Here is a 27,393-nt window from a genome sequence, read left to right on the forward strand (position 1 = left end):
GCCAGATTTCAGTGGTCACTATGGTAAAAGTTTATTTCTTGCTCACATCACAATCTAGAGAAGAGAGAGAGGGAGAGAGAGAGAGAGAGAGAGAGAGAGAGAGAGAGAGAGGTCTATGTCACTGTGTCACATAACCATTAAAAGATCAGCGGTGGGGTTGGAGAGATGGTTCAGCAGTTAAGAGCACTCGCTGCTTATGCAGAGGACCTGGCTTCAGTCCCCAGCACCCACATGGCAGTTTACAACTGTCTGTAACTTCAGTTCCAGGGAAATCTGCTGCCCTCTTCTGGTCTCTGTGGGCACCAGGCATGCATATGATGCACAGACATACATGCAGGCAAAACACCAATACACATAAATAAAACAAATAAAATATTTAAAAAGACCCGTCAGTTGCTCCATTGCTCCTTAAGCCCTTGGGTTCTCCACTAGATGCTCTGTACATAGCAGGACAAGTGACAACATAGGGACCAGTATGTCCGGCTGAGTAGTCACAGACATGTCTGATTTATAAAATATCATATACTTGTTTTGTACAGTTTGTTTTTCTTGCTTTCTCCTCAGTATTGTTTCAGCGTTGATCTAAACATGTTTCATCTTGCCCATTTTCTTACAAATAACTTTTTTTCTATCTCAGGAAATTTACTTCTGTATTTGGTGCTTTGGTAAATGAACTACTCCTACTTCACAGAGACTAAGAGTCCAATGGAGGTATTACCAGGAGATGGGGGAAGTTTTTGTGAGTCATTGTCCATGCCACAGTGGGGTTTCCAGTGATGGTTGCCAGAGACTTACCCATGCTCCTCAGAGTAGCCCCCAAAAGCTCATTGGTTCACTGAGCTACACTGTGCTCAAGAGCTTCTTCTTTTTCTTTAATTTAAATTTTATTTTATGTTCATGAGTATAAAGGTGTCACGTGCCTTGGAATTGGGCTGCCATGTGGGTGGCGGGAAATTGAAGCTGGGTCCTTTGGGAGAGCAGACAGTGCTCTTACCTGCTGAGCCATCACTCCAGCCCTGAGCTGCACTTGAATGGAGTCATTTCTTTGCTGTCATCAGTGCCCTATGCCTGGTGAGTATACATCTGTTCACATCTTCCCAAGAAAAATAATGCCACACAGGAGAGAGGGTGAGACCACGAAGAGCTCGTTTCTACCAGGTTAATGTGACTATTGATATCTGCTTGCTGGAGTATTAAGAGCCTAATGGCCAGGGATCTACTTTGCCTAAGCTTCAGCCAAAGCCATCTGGCAGCCTAGCCTGTGTCGGGTGTCTAAATATAGTGCTCACCTGTCTTGCAGTCAGACTGTTCCAGTATTCTCTGTTGTGACATGTCTTTGGGTCATGACCACACCACACGTTTTAAGGTCTCCTTTCATCATTATCATGTGTTTGCCATATGTTTTTTGTTTTATTTTGAGTGAGAAATTGGATGGGCTGGCATTTCTGGGGAAAGGTGAGAACAGCAGTGATGAGAATGCGCTCAGCTCAGGTATCATTCTGCGAACTTATGGCCGCAAGAGAAGACAAGCAAACAGTTTTAAACTTGAGTTATGCTCTCCTCAAATACCCTACAGGTAGTTCAAAAACATTCACAAATCAGTTGGCAGTAAAAATACAGTTGAGTATATACGTGTGTATAATATATATATATATATTTTGTCATGCTAGGTACCACAAAGTTTAAAAAATGGCAACTCACTTTTTGAAAAGGTTTCCATGTGCCCCATCACCTCAGCAAAAACCTATGAAACTGAAACCCTATCTCAAAAAAAAAAAAAAAAAAAAAAACAAAAAAAACAACAAAACCCCACAAAGTTTTTGAACTTTCGGGGGACAAGAATGGTGGGAGTGGCAGGTTGAACAGAGACTCTCTGCCCTACTGGTGGGAGAATAAAGCACAATGGAAGGTAGCTGGAATTATTTACCAAGTGCCCATATATTGACTCATCAATTCAGGACAATTCATCACAGGATGATTTGTTGTGGCAAGAGCACCCTCCCCACCCTGGGGCTACACAGTAAATATTGGTAACACTGGTTGCCTCTTGGGGGGAACAGGCATTGGGACAGAGATAGGACCTCTCATTTACATTTTTCTCCTCATAATATATCACCTAGCTCCACTACTTCACCTAAAGCAAACATGAAACATACCAAGTTTTCTGCTGGTAGAGGGTACACTAAAAGGATTTAAATTTTTATTTTTTAACAGTAGAATGGGGGATTGAACCTAGGACCCTGCTCATGCCAGGCAACTGCTGTACACTGAGCCATATTCCTAGAGCACTAATAAAACAATACTTTATACAAATATTTTATATGAATGTTTTGCCCGCATATATGTGTGTGCCATGTGGGCTTGGTGCCATTGATGGACGGACGAGGGCATCATATTCCCTGGACCTGGAGTTACAGATGGTTGTCTCTATGTGGGTGCTGGGCTTGAACCTGGGTTCTCTGGAAAAAACAGCCAATGCTTGTAATTCATGAGCCATCTCTCCAGCCCCAAAGGGAGCTGACAAGAACTCATTTCTCTCTCTTTTTTTTTTTTGAGACAGGGTCTCACTATGTAGCTTTGGCTGGCTGGAACTCCCTATGTAGACCACGCTGGCCTTAAGCTCATAGAAATCCTTCTGCCTCTGCCTCCTGAGTGTTGGGATTCAAGGTGTGTGCCACAATTCCCAGCCCCCTTTTAAGGTTTTAGGATTTACTAATATTATGTGTATAGTGTGTGTGTGTGTACAGACACTTTCATTCCGTGGTGTGCATATGGAGGTCAGAGGACAATTTGAAGAGTCAGTTCTTTCTTTCCATTTCCACATGGGTGTCAGAGACCAAACTCAGGTTGTCAGGCCTGTGTGGCAAGTGCTTTATCCAGAGCCATCTCCTTGGCCCACTAATAGTTTTTTTTTTTTTTTAAATACATAGGAAATCGCAGGAAATCCTAAGTGAATGGCCATAAGACTATTTATATAAACATATTAAAAACTGTATGAGTGCTTACATTTATGTATACGTACCAGACACATGCCTGAGACCCGTGGAGGCCAGAAAATAGTATTGGCTAAGAGTACTGGCTGCTCTTCCAGTGTGGGTTCAATTCCCAGCACCCACACAACACCTCACATCTGTCTGTAACTCCAATTCTAAGGGGTCCAACACCCTTACACAGACGTACATCCAGGCAAAACACCAATGCACATAAAAATAAATAATGAAAAAAATAAAGCCGTGAAGCCAAGTAGTGGGATCGATAGTTTATTGTGGCTTGGATGTAGTGGGGCACACAACCACTCAATGTGTACAACGGTTTTGATGCTATTGTTGCTTTGTAGGAGACCACAGTGCGATGTCTTGGGTCTGCAGTCTTTTCTCTGTTAGCCAGGTCAATGGTCACCTATTTTACAATTTCAAGTTAGAAGAAAGTCAGGGGACTCTGGTTGTGCCATTCCAACTCGAGGGCCGCAAGGCTTACAGCCCAGTTGTGTAAAGTGCTTATGCTCAGTGCAAAAAGGACAGCCTTGAGTGCAAGCAGGCACCAGGCAATGGCGGCTCCTGGGAGCTGGGGTGTGTTCTATGACTCACAGAAGGAAAAGGCCAAACCCTTAAGGGATCTGGTATTTTCCTTTAGCCATTCTTCTCTAATAGGACCAGAGCTTGGGATCTGACCGATGTCCATTAGCAGTTGCTTAGTAAGAAAAACTTGGGTTTAGAAGAAATGAACAGGGCTTCTAAGCACCACAGATGCTGACTTCACTTTCCTGTTGCCTTGCCATCAAAGGCGAGACCAATAGGCTGAGCTCTGGCTGGTGGGAGACTTGGGGCCACAGGTCTTTCTTCAGGGCTCTCACTTGCAAGTCAGTCACCGGATGACAGATCCTTTCTCTGGAGCCCCGGCTCATCTCAGGTGAAAGCAGATTAAACCCTTCACTGCACGAGACTTACTCGTGATTCCCTTGCTCCACCTCATTTGTGGACCCACCTCTGAAGCGAACCCCGTTCCCTCTGTGTACTGCTACCTCATCGAGCCAGGTCTTGGCATATCTACGCATGGTCCTGAGGAGACCAAAGGGAAGCATGAGGGGTGGAGAAACGGTTAGTTAACTAATTCAAGAGGCACAAAGGAGGACAGAACTCAAATTGGTAGAGTCTGTCTGGCATCTCACTCAGCCCCGGGATCCTGGATACCATTTCTCTCCCTAGACCCCGAAAGAAAAAGCCATGTGTCCTTACCCATCAACCCTGCAGCAGGGACAGTGATGAGAGCCAGCTCCACGCTCAGAGGCCTGCCTTTTCCTCCCCTCTGGATGCCTCCGCCTCCCAGAACCGAACATCTATACCGTCGCCATATCTTTAAGATGCCCACACCTGAAAACCTTGTGCTTGTGAGAGGTGTTGCCGGGAAAGCCGTCAGTCTACAGGCGAACTCCTCAAGCTCTCTCTCTGAATTTCGGGAAGGAGGAAGAAGCAATCTTTTTGGCATTGCTCTGTAATTCTCTGTTGACCCCCTGCTGCTTAAGTGTGTCTGCATAGAGAAGAGGAACCATGGACAAACAGGATGACCCGAGATAAGAGCCGAAATGCGGGGAAGGTTTTCAGATCAGCAGAAAGTAAAGTGCCTCTCTTCAATGGAGGAGTCTCATTTGTTCAGAAAATGCTTGGGCATAAACGTGAGTGCACAGGAGCTTGCACACGTATGTGCACGCATGTGCGCACACACAGTCACTCTGAGGTAGAAAGAAGTGGCTATCTCCAGACAAACACAGATTCTACGATTTTACACGGCACTTGTGTGAAAGGACCTGCTCTTGCCCACGCAGGCAAGTAGGGTCCAACCTGCTCCCTCCAGGCTGGGGCAGGGCCGGGGCCGGAAGTCCTGCTCCACAGGAAGATGGAGAACATTGGGTGTCACCGCGCCTGCTGCCGTAGTTCCCACATGATGGTTTCTAGGTTCTGCGACCCAGGGTCACTTCCTGGAGCCTGAGCCGTGGGCACCGCGGGAGTGGCTCGTCAGAAGCCACTGAGCGCAGATGTCTTGCACTACAGAATCTCCACTGCTTTGGGCGGCCTGCTGCACCTGCTGGACGAGGGCAGCAGCCTGCGAGTGTTCTTGCTTCACGGCAATCAGGTAGGCAGAGCGCAGTTTGCAACATGTCAGATAGGCCCGAACCTAGTGAATGGGTAGGAGGTTTTTTTTAAGAAGAAATGACCACCAGGGGAAAAAATCAACACACACAAAAAAAGAGCATCAGAAAGCCGTTGCTCAACTGATGGCTAGGTTCTTGCCTTTTACTGTTTCACAGCTTGGAATGTTCTAGGCACCAGGTGACTGCACGGCCTTATGTTCTAAAGGAAAGAGCTGTCACAGGTAAAATAAGAATTTAGAAGCCAAGGTGGACAGAGTCCAGTGTGAGCTCACTGAAGAAACTGGGTATGCTACCCCAGGGAATGAGCCCTTACCTAGTGCCAGTTAATTCTACCGGTATGAAATACCGTATGTTGACAGGCAAAATTCAAGAGGGGAATGCTATTGCTAGAGTCTAGAACCATTAAAAAAATAGTGGATCAAATCAGGTTTTGGCAAGTCCTGTGTCCGAGGTCCTGCAAGTGCCTTAGAATAGCTGCTGAGAGGAACAACTGAAAAGCTGTAACGACTATCTAGCTTGACTCTGGCGTTTTCATTCAGATTCTACAAAACAACTTGTCATTTTAGAATGTTAGAATTTCATTCTTCCCGATGACCTCATTAAGCTGTTTTACAAACAGTGAGGAAATGTTCAGGACACAGTCTCCTTAAACTGGAAAAAAACAAAAGCTGGTAGGTTCCAGCCAGGGGCTGATAACCCTGCAGTGGGAGCAGCTCTGTGGTTGTGTAAGAAGCCATTGCCTGACATGAGTTTTCATCACAAGGGACTCAGCAGCTGCAAAATTCGTCTCCTGATGGCCAGATGGTCTGGCTTTGCTTTTTTTTAGGGCTCTCCTGGCCTGGGGGCCTTCCTGAAAACAGCAGGATGATTGATCCCATGACTAGCCACAAACAGTGACACTTTTATCCTGGCTGGCACCCTTCGCAGAGGCAATGCAAGACATAAGGTTTCTCAAACAGGGAAGAGTTCGTGCGTCCCGAGGAAGCACTGTCCTCCATAGGGTTGGGTGGGTGCTTTGATTTGAAGGTGAAATAACCGGTCTGTAGCTGGTGGCACTGTTTTGGAAGGTGGCACATTTGTCGGTCACTTGGGGTGTGCACTGAGGTTTTAGGACCCCACTTCCCCCCGTCCTCTCTCTGTATGCAGCGTGATCAGGCAGCCACCTCCTCCTGCCACTGCCTTTCCTTCCCCACTACAAAGTAATCTATCCCTCAAGCTGTAAGTTGGAATAAATCTTTCCTTCCTTAAACTGCTCCTTAAATTTTGTCATAGCAACGAGAAACAGTAGTTAATATTGTGGGGCTTTTATTACTGTACTCTTTACCCCTCCAGAATAATGAAATACCTGCCTACTCTAGGAACCTTATATAGTCATCTGAAGATGGAAATGAGATTTCTCTACGGCTCTCTGGTGAGAGACCTCAGAATAACATGGAGATTTAAAAATAGTCTCAGGGATAAAGAATTGGGAAGGCAAAGGCTTGGCAAGTCCTTGTTCATCTGCCCCTCCGTGTTCCCTCCAGTGGCTTTTAAGCTACTGTCTAGGTCCTGGATAACAGACGACTGAAATACAAAACTGCACAGAGCTCCTGTGTGGGGTAAGGAAAACCCCGGTGCTGTTCATTCAGTAGTATCACCAGGGCTAGGAGACACCTGTGCTTACCTTGTTGCCATCGCTGTGAATTGCCTGGATCAGTCCCTCCAGCTCCTGTGTACAACAGAGACACAGTGAAAGGGAGAAGAACCTCCCACTTGGGAGCCTGAGCTCAATCCTGTCTGCGCCTAGCCGCTCTGGCTCCAAGGTGGGGATACCTACATGAGTCTTCTGACTCAATTCCCACTTCAAGAATAACACCTGAGAGCAGATGGTAACACTACGCTTGGAAACTGGGCTAGATGGAACATCTAAGAGGCCCAGGCTGAGCCTTCACAAATGGATGCGTTTCTGTTCACCCCGCAAGCACACCACAGGGAACCATTCTGCAGGTCCACTCTGATCTGTGTCATCAGAACACGGACATTTCCAGCTACACACAGTATTAGACAAGAGGATGATGAGGGACACCTTCTGGATACAGAAGTCCTAATCATGAACTACGGAGGGAGAGGGTTGGTGAGAGCGAGGCCATGGGTACCAAGTCGGAAAGAGAAACTGATCTTGTGGTGAGGAGGAAGATGCACAGGGGATGATACGGATGCAGACAGAGGATTGAGAGATCCAGGCGTGAGCGCACCTGGGGTGGGATTCTCCTGAAGGCTTCCAGGCAGTTGAGGAGGATGGTGTCACCGTCGCTTTTGGCTGCCACGCCTGACTCACTGACACATTTTAGCAGCTGCCGGATCTCCCCGTACTTTTCCCTCTCGACCAGCTGCCTGGCGGCCCTGCAGTAGGTGGCAGCAGCATCCAGCTGGAAGTCCTAGGACACAACGTGATGGACTTAGGTAGGGCAGCAGGGATGCCCTCAGTGGGAAGCAACTGCAGTCCCGACAGGCTTCCTTTTCTTCAGGACAGGTTTGTCAAGGCTGGTCCTGAATGCCTGATTTTCCTTCCTCCGCTTGGCAAACACTGAGATTCTAGGGTGTGGACTTGCCTGGCTCCGTGGACTTTCAAAGATATCTTACTTAATTCCCTAGACCAATTCTCTCTCCCCTGACTCACCTTTCTTTGGGAAATAGTGTACGGAGCTGGTGCTGGTCGGCCAAGGGTTGTCTGAGTGTTGAAACACATTGTCAAAAGACTCACTTGCTGAGACTTGCCAGATGAACACCTTAAACCTAGTCTAAGCTAGCCCTTATGTCACAGGACTCGGGAGAGATGTCCTGGCTCCTCCTTCTGGACATGCCCTCCTGGGAAGATGAGTGCTATTTCGGCAGTCCACAGTTACGGGGAGCTGGCTTACACAGGCTCCTTCGAGAAGCTCAGGTTGACTTTTGGCTAATGACATAGAGTCTGGTCTCTGACCCAATTCTGTATCACATCTGATTTCACTCCAAATGCACATTTGAAATCTGCTCTTGTTGAGATAAGAGTTTTTCGAAAGAGCAGCCTTTCACAGAAATGTCAGGCATGGGTTCCCTTAGCATACTCTTGAATAATAAATAATACATCATACCTGCAGAACACGGAATGCAATTCCAAAACCATCTTCCACATTTTTCCCTCCCAGCATAACCTAGATGGAGAGAGAGATATACTTAACAGAGGTCATAATTATTCAAATAGCTTCTCAATAAAAAAGTCAGAGTCCCTATTTTTACTTTTATCATCATCATCATCACCATCATCATCAAGTTTTTGGGGAGACAGGGTCTCCCTATATAGCCCTGGCTGGCTTTGAACTCACTGTGTAGATCAGGCTGGCCTTGAACTTGCAGTGATTCTCCTACCTCTGCCTCCTTAGTGCTGGCATTACAGATATAAGCCAACACACTTAATCCATTTACTCAATTATTAAGTATATGTTGAGATGACTAAACATCCAGGCACCAGAGATGTAAGTGATCAAAATCAACTCTACTTCCAGCCTGAGGCCCACATTCCAGTGTGGAGGAGGTCATCAAGCAACCAACTGACATATTCAGATAATTACAACTGGGATAAGCATTCTGAAAGATGTGAGCAGCCTGCCAGAGGCTGAAACACTGTTCGTACCTTGCAGGCAACCTCCATTTTCATGTGGTTATTTCCGAAGAGTGTCGGCAGAGGCAAAGTGGTGATTTCAGAGGTCCCAGCACTTTCACACCGATGTAAGAATCTGGTCACTTCCATTTGTAGCTGAAGCGTATTCATGTGCCTATGGGAATATGGTCCAGCCTCATGAGGCTCTCAGGAGTGGGGTGCCTGGGGCTAGGTGACTGCTTAGTGAGAAGATGGCAATGGAAAGACTAAAGAAATGACGTAAAGGGAAGAGGCTTGAAATACTCTCCAAACAGCTACAGTTAGACAAAAATGAACCTAGGACCTTCCCAGACACATAGTACTTAGGGTGCCCGGTGGGGCTGGACCAAGTTCTAGCACTGGAAGAATCAAAATTTACTGAGCATCTATGTGGCAGGTACCAAAGTGAGGAAGGAGGCTTGAGTGATGTCTCACAGCTCATACTAGAGGAGAAACAGACAGGAACCAGACATGGCAGAGGTTTGGTGCCTGGGTCTAGGAAGACAAGTTACTTGGAAGATTTGTTTATTTAGTTTTTTTTTCTCCCCCCTGAGACTACACTGAGCTACACTGCTTAGTTTAGGCTGGCCTCAAATTCATGATTCTCCCGCTTCAGCATGAACTACCACGCTCGGCTAAGCATTTCCTTTAGATAGTATGTTCTAAATAGAGGGGTTGCACTTGGGTTCAGGATCCTGGAGGCCAGCGGCTGACGTGGACCAAGGAAGAAAAGAAGAGCAGAGAGAGATCGCACTGGACATATTTGTTCCTGGTATGGAATGTGGACCACATGATCCTAACTCCCTTTCCACAAGCACCTCAGTAGCATTCTGGGTTGCGGCAGACACCGTCATCAGCTGAAGCCTTTTCATCTACAGTGACACTCAGCCCCAGCTTCCCACCTGCACTGACCATCTTCCGAGCCTTGCAATACCTGGACACATCAGCGGCAGTCATCTTCTTCCGGAAGAAGGCGGTTTTCTTCCTTCCGGAGCTGCGGGATGTTTCTTGGAGGTAGATCTTCAGGTGGTCCTTGGCCTTGAGCAACCATGAGAGCTTCTCTCCCAGCTCCGTGTAGGACTTGGCTTTGTGACTGAAGAACCGAATACAGGTCATGGCGGCCCGGACTTGGTCCTAGGATTGAAAAATGAATGTTCGGGTCAGGGATGTCAAAGGGTGAGAATTCTGGTCTGATTCCCCTGAAACAGCAGACCGTCAAGTTTCTGGCCCTGGGGTGTCGCCATCCCAGATACTCTCTTCTTCCCTGATAAACTCCTGTGCTTCTCTCTCACAGGCTGAGCTTGCATGTTACCTCTGCAATGAAATGGCCTCATAGACCCTACCGTGAACTGCTGGCCAAGCTCTGGGGTTGGATGTTATTTCACCTTACTGGAAAATCTTTCTGATTCTCCGTTAAGTATGGATTTGGTCTTAATTTGGTATCAGATGATCTAATTTCTTTGAGACTACAGTACTGAGAAGCCTCAGACAGTCAGGGAAAACTTGGCCCTTCTACTTTCATGCATTTTTGTCTAAAGACACTAGCTTTCTGGACTGTCACTCCTTACAGATTCTGCATTTTCTTTTACTATTTTTAAGATTTATTTATTTTATGTAGATGAGCGCTCTATCTACCTGTACACCTATATGCCAAAAGAGGGCATCAGATCCCACTATAGATGGTTGTGAGCCATCATGTGGTTACTGGGAATCGAACTCAGGACCTCTGGAAGAGCAGGCAGTGCTTTTAACTGCTGAGCCATCTCTCCAGACAATTCTTTTTTTTTTTTAAAGAAAAAACTTTTATATGCCTCGAATTATTTTTTTTTTTAATTATTTTTATTTTATTTTATGTGTGTGAGAATTTTTCCTGGTGTCCGAGGAGGTCTGAAGAGATCACCGGCTCTCCTGGGACTGGAATTATAGGTGGTTATAAGCCACCATGTGGCTGCCGGGAACTGAACCTGGATCCTCCTGAAGCGCAGGCAGTTCTCTTAACGGCTGACCCATCTCTCCAGCCCCACACTTCCTGAATTCTGAAGAAGGTTGTTATGGACAAGATTAAAGTTTGGCTCTGCATGTAGGGTGAAAGTCTCAATATTTAACCATGTTAGAGAGCACGGGGGATTTGCTCTAGGGTCAAATACCAAGGTCAGGGATCAAATGACTGTCCAGTTGCCTCGTCTTGCACGGCCCCCCCTGCACGGCACAGCAGCAGTGGTGGGCGTGGAAGGGAGCACGGGCCGTTCTCACCTTCATGAACTGCTGCAGCTCGTATAGGACGTGGTAGAAGTTTTTCTTCTGCAGATGCTGGCAGGCGGCCATCAGGTATGTTCCCCAGCTCTCCAGGGTTGGATCGATGGATTCCAGTAAGTTTTCTAAAGTGTGCAGCTTCCCGCTCTTATAGCTCGGCTGGAAAATGCCTTCTATGAAGACTTCCGGAGGACTTTCCTGGAGCAGGGTAAGGGAAGGCGTCACTAGGGTGGGAGTTGGTTCTGGCACAGTCTAGGATTCGCTCTGAACTTCAGAATCCTCCCAGGGCAGGCAGGACCTGCTAGCCTTTGCGTCACAGGTTCCTCTGAGAACCCCAATCTACTGAGCCCCAATCTACTGAAGGGGGTCCACCCCTTCCTTGCATGGACCCTTCTTCCTCTCCTGGGATTTTCTCTCACATCTCCCTAACATCACTTTGGGCCCAAAGTGTTATTGACACTGCACGCTAGCTACCAAGGAGCTCTCCACTATTTCTTCTATCTGTATCGTTCTTTGTGGTGTTGGGGACAACCAAGCACCTCTCAAATGCTAGAAGACTGATCTACTGTCCCCAAGGAGACCAGAAGCTTTTGGTAGATGATGACTTCTCCCTCCTTGAAAACCTTTAAGCTTAAGTTTTTCACTTTTAATTGAGAATAAAATTCTTCTTTTAGATTTATTTTTATTTATATGCATTGGTGTTTTGCCTGCATTTATGTCTGTGTGAAGGTGTCAGATCTTGGAGTTACACACAGTCGTGAGCTGCCATGTGGGTCAAGAGCTTCATGTGGGTGCTGAGAACTGAACCCAGGTCCTCAGGAAGATCATTCAGTGCTCTTAACTGCTGAGACATCTCTTTAGCTCTAGACTAAGGCCTCTCCTTAATTTTTTTTTCTTCGGTCTTTACTTTATGGGTACTGTGCTTTGTCTACATTTATGTCTGTGCACAATGCACATGCCTGGTGCCTTCAGAGGCCAGAGAGGGTACCGATCTCCTGGAACTGGGGTTATAGAGGGTTCTGAGTCACCATGTGGATACTGGGAATCAAACCCTGGTCTTCTGGAGGGGCAGCCAGTGCTCTTAAACCTCTGAGTCATCTCTCCAGCACCAAGGGGTTGGGGATTCTTTATTTTGCTTCCAGGATACTAAAAATCAGCCTCTCAAGGTTTTCTTTTAATCTCTCTGGCCACGTACTTTCCTTACCTGGTTCTGCTCATCCCCTCAGGACTCCTTTCCTATCCCTACTTTCCTAGCGATGTTATCCACAGTCTCCTGGCTTTCCACTGCTCTTCCCTCTGGACCTCTAAAACGCCATCCCCTGGGGAACCCAGCTACCTTTCAACATGTCTTCCTGCAAAGCTAACAAACTCAACACACTGAAAACTGCATTCCTGACTGTTCTACGAATCCTGTTCCTCCTCTTTTTCAGACATTCTTCCAGAAGCTTAGGTCAAGAGCTTCAGGGCCATTTTTCTCCTGAAACTTTGATATAGAATTCTTTAGCAAGTTCTACCACTGAAACACACTCAGAAGCTGCCCACTCACAGTCACATGCTGGCCGTCAGCCCTATCACATTCACCTGGATTACTGAAATAGCCTTCTACCACCTCCCACTCCTGTCTCTTCCGGAAAAAGCCAACAAATCAATCTTGTTGACACATGAGTCAGATGAAGCTAGTCTTCTGTTCATCATCTTCCAGTGATCTTGCTTCTCACTCACTATAAAGCCCAGGTTCTCACAGTATTTATATATACTGCATGGTTTAGCTATATAGCCTTCCTGATTGTATCTGCCACTAACCTGTTCCCATCTCTCCAAGCTCTGGCCACTCTGACCTTTGTATTTGTTATTTCCTCTGCCTGGACAACAATCCTTCCAGTTGTCCTTCTGTTTTTCAGCCCTTTACCCACAGGCCTCTGGGCACCCATTTAATACTACATAACCCTGCTCTTCTGCTTCCCCCTTCTCTTCCCTCTTTTCTCTTTGCCCTTCCTCTCACCTCTTTTGCCTCTGTTTCTCCTTCCTACTACTACCTCTTCCTCCTCTCTACATGGCCCTGGCTGTCTTGGAAGTTGAAATATAGACAAGGCTGGCCTTGAACTCACAGAAATATGCCTGACTCTGCCTTGCTAGTGTGTGCTCCTGCTCTATTGATGCTTAACCCCTGTTAAGCTGGAAAGCATAAACAGAATTTCTCAAAGAAAACAAGGAGGGCCAGAGCATTCTAGACAGATGGAAGAGTCAGTGAAGACTAACAAAGATAATAATGTTCATATTTTGGTGAGTCTGGAATATGGACTATCAATAGTATTTTCGGTGGAAAAAAAAAACAGAAATAAAGGAGATAGATCTTGACATCCAGCTGCATGCTAAAAAGGTTTGCCTTCATCCCAACGATTCATGAAGGCCCTTTGGGGAGAAGAATAACATGAGGGTGTCACGTTTAGGATGCTCACACTGAGGGCAGTGTGACGGGGAGACCCTGCACACACTAGGTACTCAAATGTCATTTTTTGTGTATTTATTTTCCTGCACCACTGCTCGCTTGAGGGCAAAGGCAAGACGCTTAACAAAGTTCAAGGGTAAAAAAAGTTCAAGGTCTCTGATGACAGAGACAAAAGAGAAGGCTTCCTGCCTGGCTTTGTCAACCACAAAGCAAGGGCAGTGCTGTGGTCAGCTTCTACCCGGATAATAAGATAAGCAGCTTAGCTCTGGCTGTGCTAATCCAAGGCAACAGGGCCTGATGGTCTGCACTCTCGGTCTGTGCCTGGTTAGAAACATCTTTACTTCTCAACTCATGTGGAGATGGAGGAAAAAGGAAAATTAAATTCCAAATCGTAAGCCTCATTTTATATGACTCTTAAAACATGCTTAGCAGCTGAGATACAGTGGTAGACACACAACGCTCTCCCTCTCAGTGTCCTCTAAAGCTCTGAGTACCACAATGCCAGATTTCTCTTGGAGTTACCTACAAGACAAGTCTATTTGCAAAGCATTGTTGGCTGCTGCTCTGACTTAGTGTGGCTGAGTAACGTTTGTTTGTGGTAAGCCCCTTTAGTTTCCTATGAAATTTGCTAACTATCAGTTACTCTGTCAGAATGTTACCATGGAATGTGGCGATAAAAATGGAGTGCCAGGCCTAGGAGAGGGCTCAGAGGAAAAAAGCTCTTGCTACGCAACCTGGTAACCAGATTTTGGTCCCTGGAACCCATGGAATAAGCAGGAGGGTGTGTCTATCTGTAAGCTCAGAACCCTTACAGTGAGATGGGAGGTGGAAACAGGAGTTTCTGCATTTCACCACATGCAGAATGGTGGCAGAGAGAAGAGAGCCTGCCTCAAAGGTGGAAGCTGAAAACTCACTCCTGGAAGCTGTCCTCTGACCAACACATGCCCCATGGCCCCTGTGTACAGACATCCTCTCTGTCTCTCTCAACAAATACACAAAAAAGTGATGCTCTCGAATGCTCCTGCCTCCAGGGGGAGGTGCCAGCGGAGTGAAAGAGAAACAAGGAGAGGGTCCGCTTCCTTGTGTATGCATGTGGGGTGCTCATCTCTGTAATGGCTCTAGGTGGACACTATCCTGGGCCAGGTGAAAACCAAGAGGTTCAGCAATGTGTGCCTGAGGCTACACAAGACTCCCGGCTGAGCACCTCACTCCAGACCCCAGGCCGAGTCTCTGTCTGTACTCTATGCTTTGAGGGGAAAGAAGAAGTTGCCGGTCCGGAGGGATTTTTGGGATTGAAGCTAAAACTTGCTGCCCTCATTGGATGACCGTGTAGACGAAGCCTTTCCTTTTGACCTGACTCTGCTGGAAATGACCTCACCACTGGACACTGAATTAAGTCTATGGGGCCGTCAAGGTGGTCACTGCCCCTGGACTGGGTCGGAATGCCTCACCTTGTTGAGCAGATGCAGCAGGGCTTCCCGAAGGCAGTTATGCCTCATGTAGAAGCTGATGATGGCCAGGTTGGTGCTGAAGTTGTGCAGGTAGAAGAGACATTCTTGGTAGTAGGCATTGTTCGTGACCTTCCCATCAGGGATGGCCTCTAAGAAGAGGCTCTGGGTTCGAAGGGTAGCTTCCAGCTCCCTCAAGGTGGCAAAGTAATCATCATCTTGCTGGCAGGAAAAAAGAATGTGAGAGAAGCCAAGTGGTGCACACCTTTAATCCCAGCATTTGGGAGGCAGAGGCAGGCCAATCTCTGTGAGTTCGAGGTCAGCCTGTTCTACAGGGCAAGTTCCAGGACAGCCAGGCCTGCACAGAGAAACCCTGTCTTGAAAAACAAAATAAAAACAAGCAAGCAAGCAAACAAACAGACAAACAAACAAAAGGATGTAAGAGAAAACATGGAGAGAACTGAGTTTGGGCAGCCACTAGTAGCAGAGATACACATGCCTCTATTTGAAGCACGGCTGCAAATACTCCACTCTTAAGAGTAGAAAAATAGGTGGGATGCAAAATTATCTACACTATAGTACAACTCAAGTTTCATTCAACAGCATAAATATGTTGTTTGTTTACTGAGACAGTTTTCCTGTGTTGCTCAATTTGGCTTTGAACATCCAGGCTTAAGAAGTTGTTTTCCCACCTGACTGGTGACGCATGCCCTTAATCCCAACACTCAGGGAGGTAGAGGCAGGTGGATAGCTGAGACTTAGAGACCAGCCTGGTCTACAAATTTAGTCCAGGACAGCCAAGGTTACACAGAGAAACCCCATCTTAAAACCCCAAACCAAAACGAAACAAAACAAAACAAAAAAAATAAGTTGTTCTCCCTCTTACAAGCAGCATCCAAGCAGCTGGGACAGTAGGCCTCCATCACTATGCCTGGCTCTCAGCAAATCCTAACACTAGCCAGGCTCGCTGGTGTGCACAAGGCTGAGGCATGAGGATCATGAGTTCAAGGCTGTTCTAGACCAAAGAAAACGAAACCAGGAGCTGGGAGATGGCTCAGCTGTCAAAGTGCTGGCTGTGCAAGTCTGTGGACCCCAGCACCCAGGTAAAAAAGTTGGTGTGCTGGTGTGTATCTGTAACCCACTGTTTGAAAGGCAGATTCGAGGCGGTAGGGGCTAATAGAGAGTTAATCTACTAGAGGTGTGAGTTCCAGGTTCAGTGACTGAGCCTGTTTTGAAAGAAAGAGGAAATGAGGCATATCAAGACGGCTTAGTTAGTAAGGACACCTGAAACCAGCCTGACCTTTGAATTTGATCCTGGGAAACCACTGGCGGGTGGAAAGAACTGACTTTTGCAAATTGACCTCTGACCTCCATGAGTGTGTGGCTCATAGACACAGACTCACACACACAAGAATACACTACAGCACACTCAATGCACAAAACACACACACACACACACACACACACACACACACACCCACCCCAAAACAGAATATTAAAACTATCTGCATATCTGATTTTATTTTACACCTCTGATAGTTTCTTTTAAAAAACTAACTTTGTGTTACTTATCTAACTATACAGTCTCTTTTCTAACCACATGTAACAGAAACAAACAATAAACAAACAAACATCGGGCGGGTAGCCTCTGAGGTCAACTGCATTATTATCTGAACTAAGCCAGTCGTCTGCCTGAATCCTTATTGCTCCTAGCCTCTTCAGGGCCTGCTGCCTGCTTTGCTCTTACCAAGGACACAAGAGGTCTCACTGTGGACTCCAGGTACTCAACCACGTCCTGGACTAGCCGTGAGCCATGACTCAACTGATTGAGGTCCAAAGGGGGCTTCAGGCAGCGGCTGAACTTCTCCCTTGCAGCAGTGAGGTTCCCGGCTTTGAGGCAGGCCATCCCCCAGGCATGCCACGCTCCTGTGGAATCAAGCCCAGTCTTTGTAGAGACCTGGAGGAAAAATTGCTCCGTCTGTGAGAGGTGTCTACATTCGGGTCTGAGGGTTTCTCCAAACCCTGCTCTGCTCCTTTGCCCAGACCACCTGCCCACCGTCCACATGTCTGAGCTCTCACAATGGCAAGCTGGTTATGCCCTGGATGCGTCCAACGATCGGGACAATAGACAGACGGTGAGGCCTGTTTCCAAGGCTGAGCAAAGGCCACTCATGACAGTAGGGTATAAGGAAGCTTTGTCTTTGCCTCACCTCAACTCCCAGTTGGTAGTACTCAGCTTCCAGGAGCTGGTTCCTCAGCCTGGTCACTGCAGCTGGCTGCAAGATCTGATCTAGAGACGGCACATGGCGGTAGGCAGCCGCAACTAGAATATGCAGGACGTCTACCTTGCTGATGTAACTGCAGGGAGAAAGAGGGCACCACGAATGAGGCTACTTTCAGCTCCGGAGTACCTGCTGCTTGAAGGTTTTCCATTTCACTTTCAGTGCTAAGTGTGAATACGGGAATTGAGAGGTAGAGAGCACAGGTATTCTCAGTGAAGGTTCTAGAGCCAGACCCTTCAGCCCACCTCCAACTTCATAACTTTGAGACCTGCCTCAGCTTACTTGTCTGGTAAGTGGACACAAAGCAGAAAGTTTTAAGGATAAAATGAAATGTGTGTCTGGAACAGCAGCCACAGCATGTTAGTTTGTGTTTGAGTAGGAGTACGGATGTCAGGGATTTCTGAGAGGAGGCCTCTGTTTTAAATGCTGGAGCTCACAAGCTACTCATTTGCTTTTGGTTCTTTGGCACTCTGCTTGGCTGCAAGAGAGCACAGAACAAGAACCACTGGCTCGGGGGTTGGAGAGATGCTCAGTAGTTGAGAGCACTGGCTGCTTTTCCAGAGGACGTGGGTTAGGTTCTCAGCATCCACAGGGCGGCTCACAACCACCTTTAACTCCAGCTCTAGCGGACCTGATACCATCTTCTGGCTTCTGTGAGCACCAGGCACACATGTGATACATATGCACAGACAAACTACTCATACATAAAACATAGAAATAATTCTTAAAAAACAAAACAAAACAGAACCTCCAAACCCACTGACCCATATTCCTGGTCAGTACAGTGGTTCCATCATTACCTGTAGGTGGTACCAAACAAGGGCACCTTGACCCTTCTAGTCTAGTCTCCTGGACTTTACATCCTTTCTCTGGGTGCTAAGAATGGCCTTCCTTATGTCCCATCAACAATCTTATTCCTGACACCTGAGGATTAGGAAAACCTTATCAAGACAGAGCCCAGAGGGTCAGATCATTCTGCGTGATGCAGCAAGCTCACACCCATGGTTCTTGGGGTCTGTCTCATGGGTATAACAGAAAACCCAGCGGCTCCTGACCCATCTGCTTAGGAGGTTTCCTGGACTCCATCCACACCTTTAATGATTCTTAACCTGTCGGGGATAGGGTAGGAGAAAGGACAGTGTGTAAAATAAGATTCAAAGCCATAATATAACTCTCCAACTGGAGAATGGAAACGTTTGAACTAAATGATATGTCTTTTGTTTCTTTGTTTTGAAATATGTTCATTTCATCTGTTTATTTATTAGAAGGGGACATTGTTAAAAACAAAATATTCTGGTTTATATAGAAATGCACAGCAGAGTCCTCTCCCATGGATAAAAAAGTCATTGTTATGAGTGTGTGTGAGTGGGTGGTGTGAGAGAGTGTGATTTGAAGTTAGTGCTGTAAACTGTTCAGGAGCCCATGACGGCTTGTGGGGGTGAGAACCTGTTGAAGTCAAGGCTTCCTGGGTCTCTGACACCTTCAGGAGGCCCATGGGGGGTGGTTAGCAGACTTATCTGGGGTTAGAGTGTTAAGAGGTGCTGGAACAGGCATGAGCTCTGAGCAAATATCTGAAGGAGGCATTTATGCTTCAAAGCACATTCTGTTTCTGGCTCCCAAAGCTGGTTGGGACTGGTGCATACTTCATCTGGGTGGATAAGTAAGGAATTAGGAGTTTTCATTGTCAAGTTAAAGGATGGAGTCAAAGCAGGTTGTAGAGGAATCTGAGGGAGAACGGAGGCCTAATTGCCAGTTGCATCTTCCTCATTTCCACAGAATGATTCGCATTCCCACCACGATACATGAGCCCACTGCTTCCCCAATGTTTAAAAAGACATCCATTTATCCTGTGCGTATGGGTGCATGAGCGCTATAAGATGTGTGTGGAGGTCAGAGGACTTGTGGGAGTTGGTTCTCTCCTACTGTGGGTCCCAGAGAACAACTTCAGACAGGCTAGTTGCCCCCAAACTGTTTCTAGAGACTGGATATCCAGAAGTTCCAGAGGTCACAGTCAAGACTGGGATGGAGTTTTGTGTAAGGTCAATCACTGGTCACATTTCTTTTAAAAACTGGAGAGCTCCACAGACCGTAAAGGTATTCCCTAAAAGACTGTAATGACGGAGTATTTAGTGAAGGTCTTTCCTTGCTTTGTGACAGGACAGAACTAGGGAAACTCTATGTACCAGCTCAGCTACTTTAATGGCAAGGTCACAGAAGCTGGACCTAGGCAGGTCTGTAGGGCATTTTCTTGATTAATGATTGGTGTGGGTGGGCCCAGGTCGCTGGGGGAGGTGGTCCTGGATGGTGCAAGAAAGGATGAGCAAGCCGTGAGGAACAAGCTAGTAAGCAGTGTTCCTCCATGGCCTCTGCTTCAGTTCTTGTCTCCAGGTTTGTGCCCTGACTTCTTTCTACGATGGACTGTGATGTGGAATTGTAGGCTGAATAAGCCCTTTCCTTTCGCAATTGCTTTTAGTCATGCTGTCTTATCACAGTCATAGAAAGCAAATGAACATAATGTTTTTAAGAACTTTAGGAAAGAAAAGGACACAGGCGGACAAAGGGCAAGGATGAACACGTAATTGGTACTTATATTTCATTAACATCGATATGGGATCCATGTCAGCATGTCTCCTCAGAGAGGATGGGAAAATGGCAAGTCACAGCAGAGACAGAAAGGAAAGCCGGATCAAAAATGGGCACAGTGTGGAAAGATGGAGGCGCACTCTTGCGTACCTGTCACAAAGAGCCAGGTCCTGGCTCTGGCCAGCCTTGACGAACATCATCTTGGCGCTGAAGAGCAGCTGCTTCATGATGTCTATGAGCAGCCCCGCATCCACCTCCGGGTTGGTGAGGCCCTCGGACAGCCTGCAGCACTGCTCAATCAGCTGGTGACCACAGGCAATGCTGTCTCGGTGCAGGTTCAGGATGGCGATGCACAGGGAGGCGCTGGGGGCCTGATCGGGGTGGGGCAGGGAGAGACAGAGAGTGAACTCAGGGACCAGGGCATTGCCCAAATGCAGCGGGTAAGGCGGCATTCATCATCCCCACTACCAAAGGCTGGAAACCACTGCCAGCGGAAGCTGGGCATTCCACAGCGAAGCAGCAGAGCCAGCCACGTTTCAGACGCTCCAAGTTTCAGTGTCAGGGCTGCTAGTTTTTGTCACCGTGTGGGAAGAGGACAGTTATATCTGCTGTTTCTACTCCTTTTTTCTGTTTTGTTTTTGTCAGACACGGTCCGTCTCCATAGCCCTGGCTTTCTAGGAACTCACTTCCTACTTCTTGACAATATCCACAGGTGGCCTCCTTGTTCTGGTCTTTCTGTTCTGCAACTGCAATCTCTCTTATCAGTAGCTTAGATTATGACTGTCACTCACTTAGCGGAAGTCAGTGCTCCAAGTCAACACTCTCATGGCACACCTGTAAAAATTCTTAGGTGCCCACACTGATCAAAGTTGTTTCTCACTGTAGAATTCATAGTCATAGTCTTTCTCAGTCTTACCACACTATCCCTTACTTTTAATACTGTCTCCTGATCACATGGCCTGTGATTTCTGACACTGTGCCTATGCTGTGTTTGTGTGCTGCACTCATGCATGTGTGTGAAGGTGTGATGCACTTGTGTGCGTGTGTGTTGAGTCCAGAGGTTGATACTGGGTATCTTCCTGAATTGTGCTCCACTTTATCTGTTTGTTTGTTTATTGAGTTCCAGTCTCTCCCTGAACCTGAAGCCTGCTGATTCAGCTAGAGCTCGCTAGCCAGCAAGCTCCAGGGATCGTCGCCTCTTCAGACACGTTTCTGCATCTGCTTTTTTATGTGGATGCTGGGGATCTGGACTCAGGTCCTCATGCTTTCAGAGAGAGCACGCTACCGCTCACTGAGCTCTCTCTCCACTCCCCGGATAGGTCAGTTCTGTGCTCTCTCCTTCCCTTAGCTCACTTGCAACCCCCAATTTTTTGCTTATCACAAGCTTGCCCCTCTTCCTGGCTTCTTCTTGTACATTTCCGGAGGTGTTCTTCATCTTCTGCCTACCTGGCTTACTTGTTTAGTGCTCACATAATTGTATGGTAAGCAAGCAAGGACCAGGCTTAGTCATCAACCTCTGTATTTCCTGTTATATTGAGAGACTCCGTAAAGATGCTCAAATGATCACTACATTTTATTGTTATTACCTGCTCATAGTAAAATTCACTCCGCACCAGCTCATTTTCTTCCTCATTTAGACTCAAGATCCATTCTACCTCCGTTGCTTTGGGCACTCTCACCACAGCTGAATATGTGGGGCTTTCATTCTTAGAGTTGTCTGGAACTGAGGAGAGAGTTGTCACTCACATGTCAGTCACTGGCTAGTCATGCAGTCAGCAAGCTGGTGTCAAAGGCAGGTACCTGCCTGCTGTCTGAGGGCTCCTTTCTTTCTCCTTGGTCCCTTTTGTTTTCTTTTTTAAAGACTTATTTACTTGTTAGTGTGTGTGTGTGTGTGTGTATGTATGTGTGTGTGTGTGTGTGTGTGTCCACAGAGGCCAGAAGAGGACATCAGATCTCCTGGAATTAAGAGTTCAAGCAGTTGTAAAATATTCAATTTGAGTGCTTGGAACCAAATCTGGGTCCTCTGCAAGAGCAGTAAGTGTTCTTAACTGTTAAGCCATCTTTCTAGCACCCTCCCCATTTTTCTTTTGTTTCCTTTAGGAAACCCATTAGGTACTTGGAGTCCTCTTCCCTAGGCATAGGTCTGGGATAAACGGTTGAGGGAAACAGGCTCATTGAAAAGCCAAGATTTTTCTTTGGTGAACCAAGTGGATTGAGTTGCCATATGGCTATCGGTTGCAGTTGGTGCACGGATAACAGTGCCACAGAGAATATGATTAGGCCTTACCTTCTGACTGGCATGGGCTCTCCTCTGGTGCACTGGAAACAGAGAAAGAAAAACAAAATGCTTCAGCCACTGCCTCTCTGTTCTGAGCTTAGTAAATGACACTGACATTTGCTCTAATAGTCATTGATCAGTGTGGTGGTGAATGGAAATGGCTCCGTAGGCTCCTCCCCACAGGGGTTGGCACTATCGGGAGGTGTGGCCTTGGTGGAGTAGGTGTGGTGTTGTTGGAGGAAGTGTGTCACTGGCAGTGGGCTTTGAGGTTTCAGAAGCTCAAGCCAGGCCTAGTGTGTCTCAGTCTCTTCCTGCTGCCTGTGGATCAAGACGCAGAACTCCCAGCTCCTCCTCCAGCACCATGTCTGCCTGCATGCCGCCATGCTTCCTGCCATGATGATAATGGACTAAACTTTGTAAGAGTTGCTGTGGTCATGGCATCTATTCACAATAAACCCTAACTAAGACGATAAGGGAATTAATCACGCATAACTGTCTCTCCCTCACTGGTCATGACCATCTCTTACCATGCTCTGCCCGTTTTATTTCTTACATATCCATTTAAATGTCCCCATCTCTCGCTGCGTCTGAGTTGACCTCATCATTGCTTGCAGGCATCTGTAACAACTTTGCCATGATTCTGCAATAATCATGTGGACTCTGACCACTTGCAACTGCAGCAAGACTTCAAAAATTCAAATCTGGTCACATTCTGCTCCTGCTTGAGAATTCTTCAGAAGCTGCTCAGGTTGAAAGCATTCTTCACTTGTAGAAAGGCCCTTGAGACCTAGCCTGACCACCTCCTTTCACCCACGACCTGTCCTCAAGCTGTAAAGGCCCCATTGCTCCACCCCCAGTGCTGGTTGAGGGCTAAGTTTAAGATGTGTATAAGGAACACCTGGGCCTATCCCAGTCTATGGCACCAAGTCTCGTGCCTGTGTTTATGTCTTCTGGAGTCGGCTGCCAGCTTCAAGCCCAGGGTCCACTGATCAGAAGAAGCCTGTCACCTACCTCCTCACAGCTCCTCAAATGATCAGTGTTTTCTCCTGCCTCTGCTGTGCTACTCAACCTCTAGGCAGAATTTTTCTTTTCTGTTTTGTTCTTTTTTAGATATTTTTTTTACTTTTCCTATCAACTCCCTCATTCTTTAAGACTCATTTCCTGGGCTCACCTCCAGGAAACTCTCTCGCCTCTCTGGGCCAATCTGTGTGTGCCATCACCACTGCACCCAATCGATCACCTGTGGTGTGTTTACTGGCTGTTTCCCTAGTAACATGGGAGTTCCTTTAGGTAATGTAACTTTTGCAGAGGACTGACGATAAGACCCTCCAGCAATAGTGACTGCTCACTTAAAATCCCATCAGGATGGTGTTTGGGCAATTCCTGTCCTACATGCGATGGAGGAAGGCAGAGAGTGGGTACATTAGGGTTTCAGGAACTGTACAATGCTAATGGGATGCCTTTGTTTCTATGTAGTCAATAGTCATCAGGGCAAATATGGCCAAATATACTAATGAGTAGAATATGAAATCTAGTGAAGTCTGCTAAATAAAATAAAACATGAGAATCTAAAAGCAATTCTGCTTTTGCATAGCTGATTTTCCCCAGGTGCTTTTGGAGTCTTAAACTTCACACTCAAACCGAAAAGCAGGAAAAAAAACAAAACAAAAAAACCAAAGGCCCAAGCAACCATGACTCACAAAGCATCATCTTCACCCATCTGCCTTGCAGGAGGGAGGGGCCGTTTCTGAAATCCATTTGGAGGTTAACTGTGTGCAGGAAGGTGTAAGGGCTTGTCTCTGAGTAACAAGCCAAGGTGACTACCCTGTTCGGAGCTGAAGCAGATGAGCCCGGCATTCAGCAGGTGTGGGCATGTTGTTCCCAGCCCAGGTGGAGCCACATGGCCAGAGGTGTCAAGCTGAGATTGTGACTTCAGTGTGTAAAAGGGCTGACACATCTTGACATGAGGAAGAACAGCCCGTAAGAACTCTGGACACTTCCTTCTTTTCCCTAGCTCCCATCTTAAAAGCCTCTCTGACGAGCCCACTCATTCTACAAGCATCTCATAGTACAGTTGGTGGCACGGTGGTGTTTAAGGTGAACGGAATATCTCTGTGAGTGTAACAGGTTCAAAGCTCTGCACAGTGGGAGTGCTAGGAGCGTGAGGGCCCCGGGGAGGTGACAGTGGTCCGTCACAGTGTCAGCCCTGCTGCAGGATACTCACTCTTTGTTGTAGTAACTGTAGCACTGGTCACAAACGCGGGTAGGGTTTTCTCTGCAGCCTTCCACCACCATTTTCTTTGTGGAGCAGGAACCACACACTAGCCGCCCACAGCGGCGACAGTGATGACGCCTGTTAAACTGAGGGAAGTCATTGGGATAGAAGGAAAGGGAGGAGATGAAAGTGAGATTGTCACCCATGCATTTACACTTGGATTTTTGTCAACTATGGCTTATTTTAAGAATACCAGGCACTTGGGTTTTTACTGAAAATGAGAATTATTAGTCCTCGTCTTCAGAAAGGTCACATTGAGGGACTAGGATTTAGCTTAGTGCATGAGTCCCTGAGTTTGATATTCAATGTCCCTGTCCCCCTCACACACAAAAGAAAAGAAAAGCAAAATAAACAAAGCCTTCCTAACAGACATTTTAGGTATTATTCAGCGCAGTCTGCAGTCAATAGCTCCGGACAAGGTTTTCTTCTGTGTGGAAGCAACAGGGAAGGAGGGTGGGTGTGGTGGCTCATACCACTTAGGAAAGTTGAGGCAGGAGGACTGCTGAGAGTCTGAGGCCACTGTGGGATACACAGTGAGTTCTAAGCCAGCCCAAAGTATAGCAAACTTCGGCAGGGAACCCCAGAGCCCTGCTCTCCTGACCATTTGGTAAAATAACTACTGAGCTCCTTCTGAATGCAGCTGTAGGGAAGGAGACTGGAGACTGGGGACAGGGTGCTGCCCAGTGATGACAGCACAGCTGAGGCCCTCTAGGAGCCTGCAGTCAGTGTGGACCACAGAATTTTCATGAGGGGTAGACGTACTTAACCTTCATTATTTACAGATTCCATGTACAGTAACCCAAATTAAAAAAGTAAAAAAAAATTCCTAAGGAAGAAAAGCTTTGCTTAGCTAGTGAGGCTCACATTTCTATAGAGTCAATGATGGTAAAGTGAGAACACAGCTGTTACCAAGAGGTTTATGGCATTAACGTTTATTTATGTGTCTGTTCCTGTGTGTGTGTGTGGGAGGAGGTTGTGCACATGAGTTCAGGTACCCACAGAGGCCAGAAGAGGGCGCCAAATCCCCTAGAACTAGAGTTAGAAGTAGTTGTGAGCTTCCTGGTGTGGGTGCTGGGAACTGAGCTCTGGTCCTCCCTAAGAGCAGCAAGCATTCTTAACCACTGAGCCATCTCTCCAGGATATGTTTTGAGACAGGATCTCTTGTAGCTCAAGCTAGCCTCAAACTCACTACATAGCTGATGGTGACCTTGAACTGCTGATCCTCCTCTCCACCTGAGACTGGGGATTACAGATGTGTGCCATCACATCTACTTTAAGTGGTACTCGGACCGAACCTGGATCTTTGTCTATGCTGGGCCACCACTCTACCAGATGAGCTGCCTACCCAGGCCCCTCCAACTGTTCTTGTTTCTAGAGAAGTATTGCTTCACTCCATTTTTAGAGGTTGATAGCCATTTTATACTCTTACATAGATGAAGAGGAAAGAGATGTAGAGAAATGGTATCATTACTGAACTAATCTACTGGACAAGTGCTGGCATTACCTGTGGTACCATATTCAATTATATGTATATAGTTTTAACAGCTCCATGGAGCCAGCTCACATATAATCTGTAGCTTACAATAGGCACGTGAGGTTGAAAATGTTTGTACTCACACTGCTGTTAGGAAGCAGATCTGAGAGGAAGGAGCTGAGCCTTTGCTCTCCTGAGTTAGCATACGTTACTACTACCAGGTCACGGTCTTAGTGTGAGAGATATAGGATCCCAAAAGACTTGGTGACTCCTGCCTGTTTTTATTATCCAGTGAGAACGACAATGGTTGTATAATTGAAGGCTGGTCTGAAGATGCCTACTAAAATGAATGGATCCTGAAAATGCACTCAGGGTCGAAGGCAGATTCGGCTGGCACTCGGCTTTGCTGGCCCTGGAGGGGTGCTGCTGCGGGGGGCTGCTGCTGCTTACCATTGTGAAGTGCTCTTTGCGGCAGACCATGCAGACGCTCTCGGTCTCATCTGGGACCCACTGATCCCTGGCAGGGGGTGCTTCTGGGGGCACAAACTCCAGCGGCGGCTGAGTCGGAGGGAAAGGCCTCTCCTTGGGACTGGGGGAACGGACTAAGGCACTTCCTGGGGTAAGAAAGACAGAGAAAAAGCTCGTCAACATTCTGGCCTATAAGTGAAGAGGGAAAGACAGGATTTTTACCATTTTACAAGGCCCTACTGGAATGATAGATCTAGTTTATCAGTGGCTCTCTGAGTCACAAAAGAGAGACAGGGGGACACTGTGTGTTTCCCTTGGAAATGCACAACAAAATTTATCAAATATAACTAATAAAAACCACCAAGCGTGTGTTGGGGGGGGCAGTGCTGGTTCAGTGGGTACAAGCTGCCAAGCCTGACGACCTGAGTGTGAGCCCTGGGATCCACTCTGGTAGAGGGAGGGAGCTGACTCCTGCAAGTTGCCCTCAACACATGTGCTATGGGACACGTGTGCACACGCAGTAAATAAATGGAATTAAAAAAAAAATACTAAGTCCACCTCAACATCTAGCTGTAGATCCAACTATTAATGCACTAGAGACTTAGGGGACACAGACCCTCATTGTCATAATGAGGCATGTGGGCCAGGTGGTGATGGCACACACCTTTGATCCCAGCACTCAGGAGGCAGAGGCAGGTGCATCTCTGATTTTGAGGCCAGCCTGGTCTACAGATTGAATTCAGGATAGCAAGGCTACACAGAGAAACTGTCTCAAAAAGAAAAAAAAAAAATCCAGTATACAAGACCAATGATCTAGTTTCCTCCATAAATAACAGAGATGAGGGGAATTAGTAACAAAGAGAGAGAGGGGATAGGCTGACCAATGAATTAAAACAGACTTATGAGACACTTTAGCCAAATGCCATGCGTGAATATTATTTGGAGCTGTAGTTAGAAATGAAACAACTAGGAACAAACAAATGACTTTATGTGACAACTAAGGATATTTCAATATTAACTCGATATTTGATAATAATAGTTCTTAATCCTTTAGGTCCAATAATGGCATTGTGTTT

At 46.8% G+C, this 27,393-nt stretch overlaps 1 protein-coding gene across 5 annotated transcripts in view; it reads right to left on the bottom strand.

The window, feature by feature from the left end:
- Nucleotides 1–3,244: 3,244 nt before the first annotated feature.
- Zfyve26 (zinc finger FYVE-type containing 26) overlaps nt 3,245–27,393 on the bottom strand; it is a 61,724-nt gene continuing 37,575 nt past the window's right edge. For all 5 annotated transcript variants that reach the window (XM_060387765.1, XM_060387766.1, XM_060387767.1 and 2 more), the window contains 15 exons: nt 26,300–26,463; nt 24,325–24,461; nt 22,110–22,141; nt 21,409–21,545; nt 19,973–20,193; nt 17,168–17,315; nt 16,705–16,914; nt 14,961–15,179; nt 11,061–11,258; nt 9,742–9,941; nt 8,802–8,943; nt 8,263–8,322; nt 7,384–7,566; nt 6,813–6,857; nt 3,245–5,172 (listed from right to left, as the gene is read on the bottom strand). In XM_060387765.1, the coding sequence (XP_060243748.1) occupies nt 4,969–5,172; nt 6,813–6,857; nt 7,384–7,566; nt 8,263–8,322; nt 8,802–8,943; nt 9,742–9,941; nt 11,061–11,258; nt 14,961–15,179; nt 16,705–16,914; nt 17,168–17,315; nt 19,973–20,193; nt 21,409–21,545; nt 22,110–22,141; nt 24,325–24,461; nt 26,300–26,463 (2,300 nt within the window). In that variant the 3' untranslated portion in view covers nt 3,245–4,968. The remainder of the gene's footprint in view (nt 5,173–6,812; nt 6,858–7,383; nt 7,567–8,262; nt 8,323–8,801; nt 8,944–9,741; nt 9,942–11,060; nt 11,259–14,960; nt 15,180–16,704; nt 16,915–17,167; nt 17,316–19,972; nt 20,194–21,408; nt 21,546–22,109; nt 22,142–24,324; nt 24,462–26,299; nt 26,464–27,393) is intronic.

The sequence above is a fragment of the Meriones unguiculatus genome, chromosome 7 (genome assembly GCF_030254825.1).
Source record: "Meriones unguiculatus strain TT.TT164.6M chromosome 7, Bangor_MerUng_6.1, whole genome shotgun sequence".
In the NCBI taxonomy this organism is placed as follows: Eukaryota; Metazoa; Chordata; class Mammalia; order Rodentia; family Muridae; genus Meriones; species Meriones unguiculatus.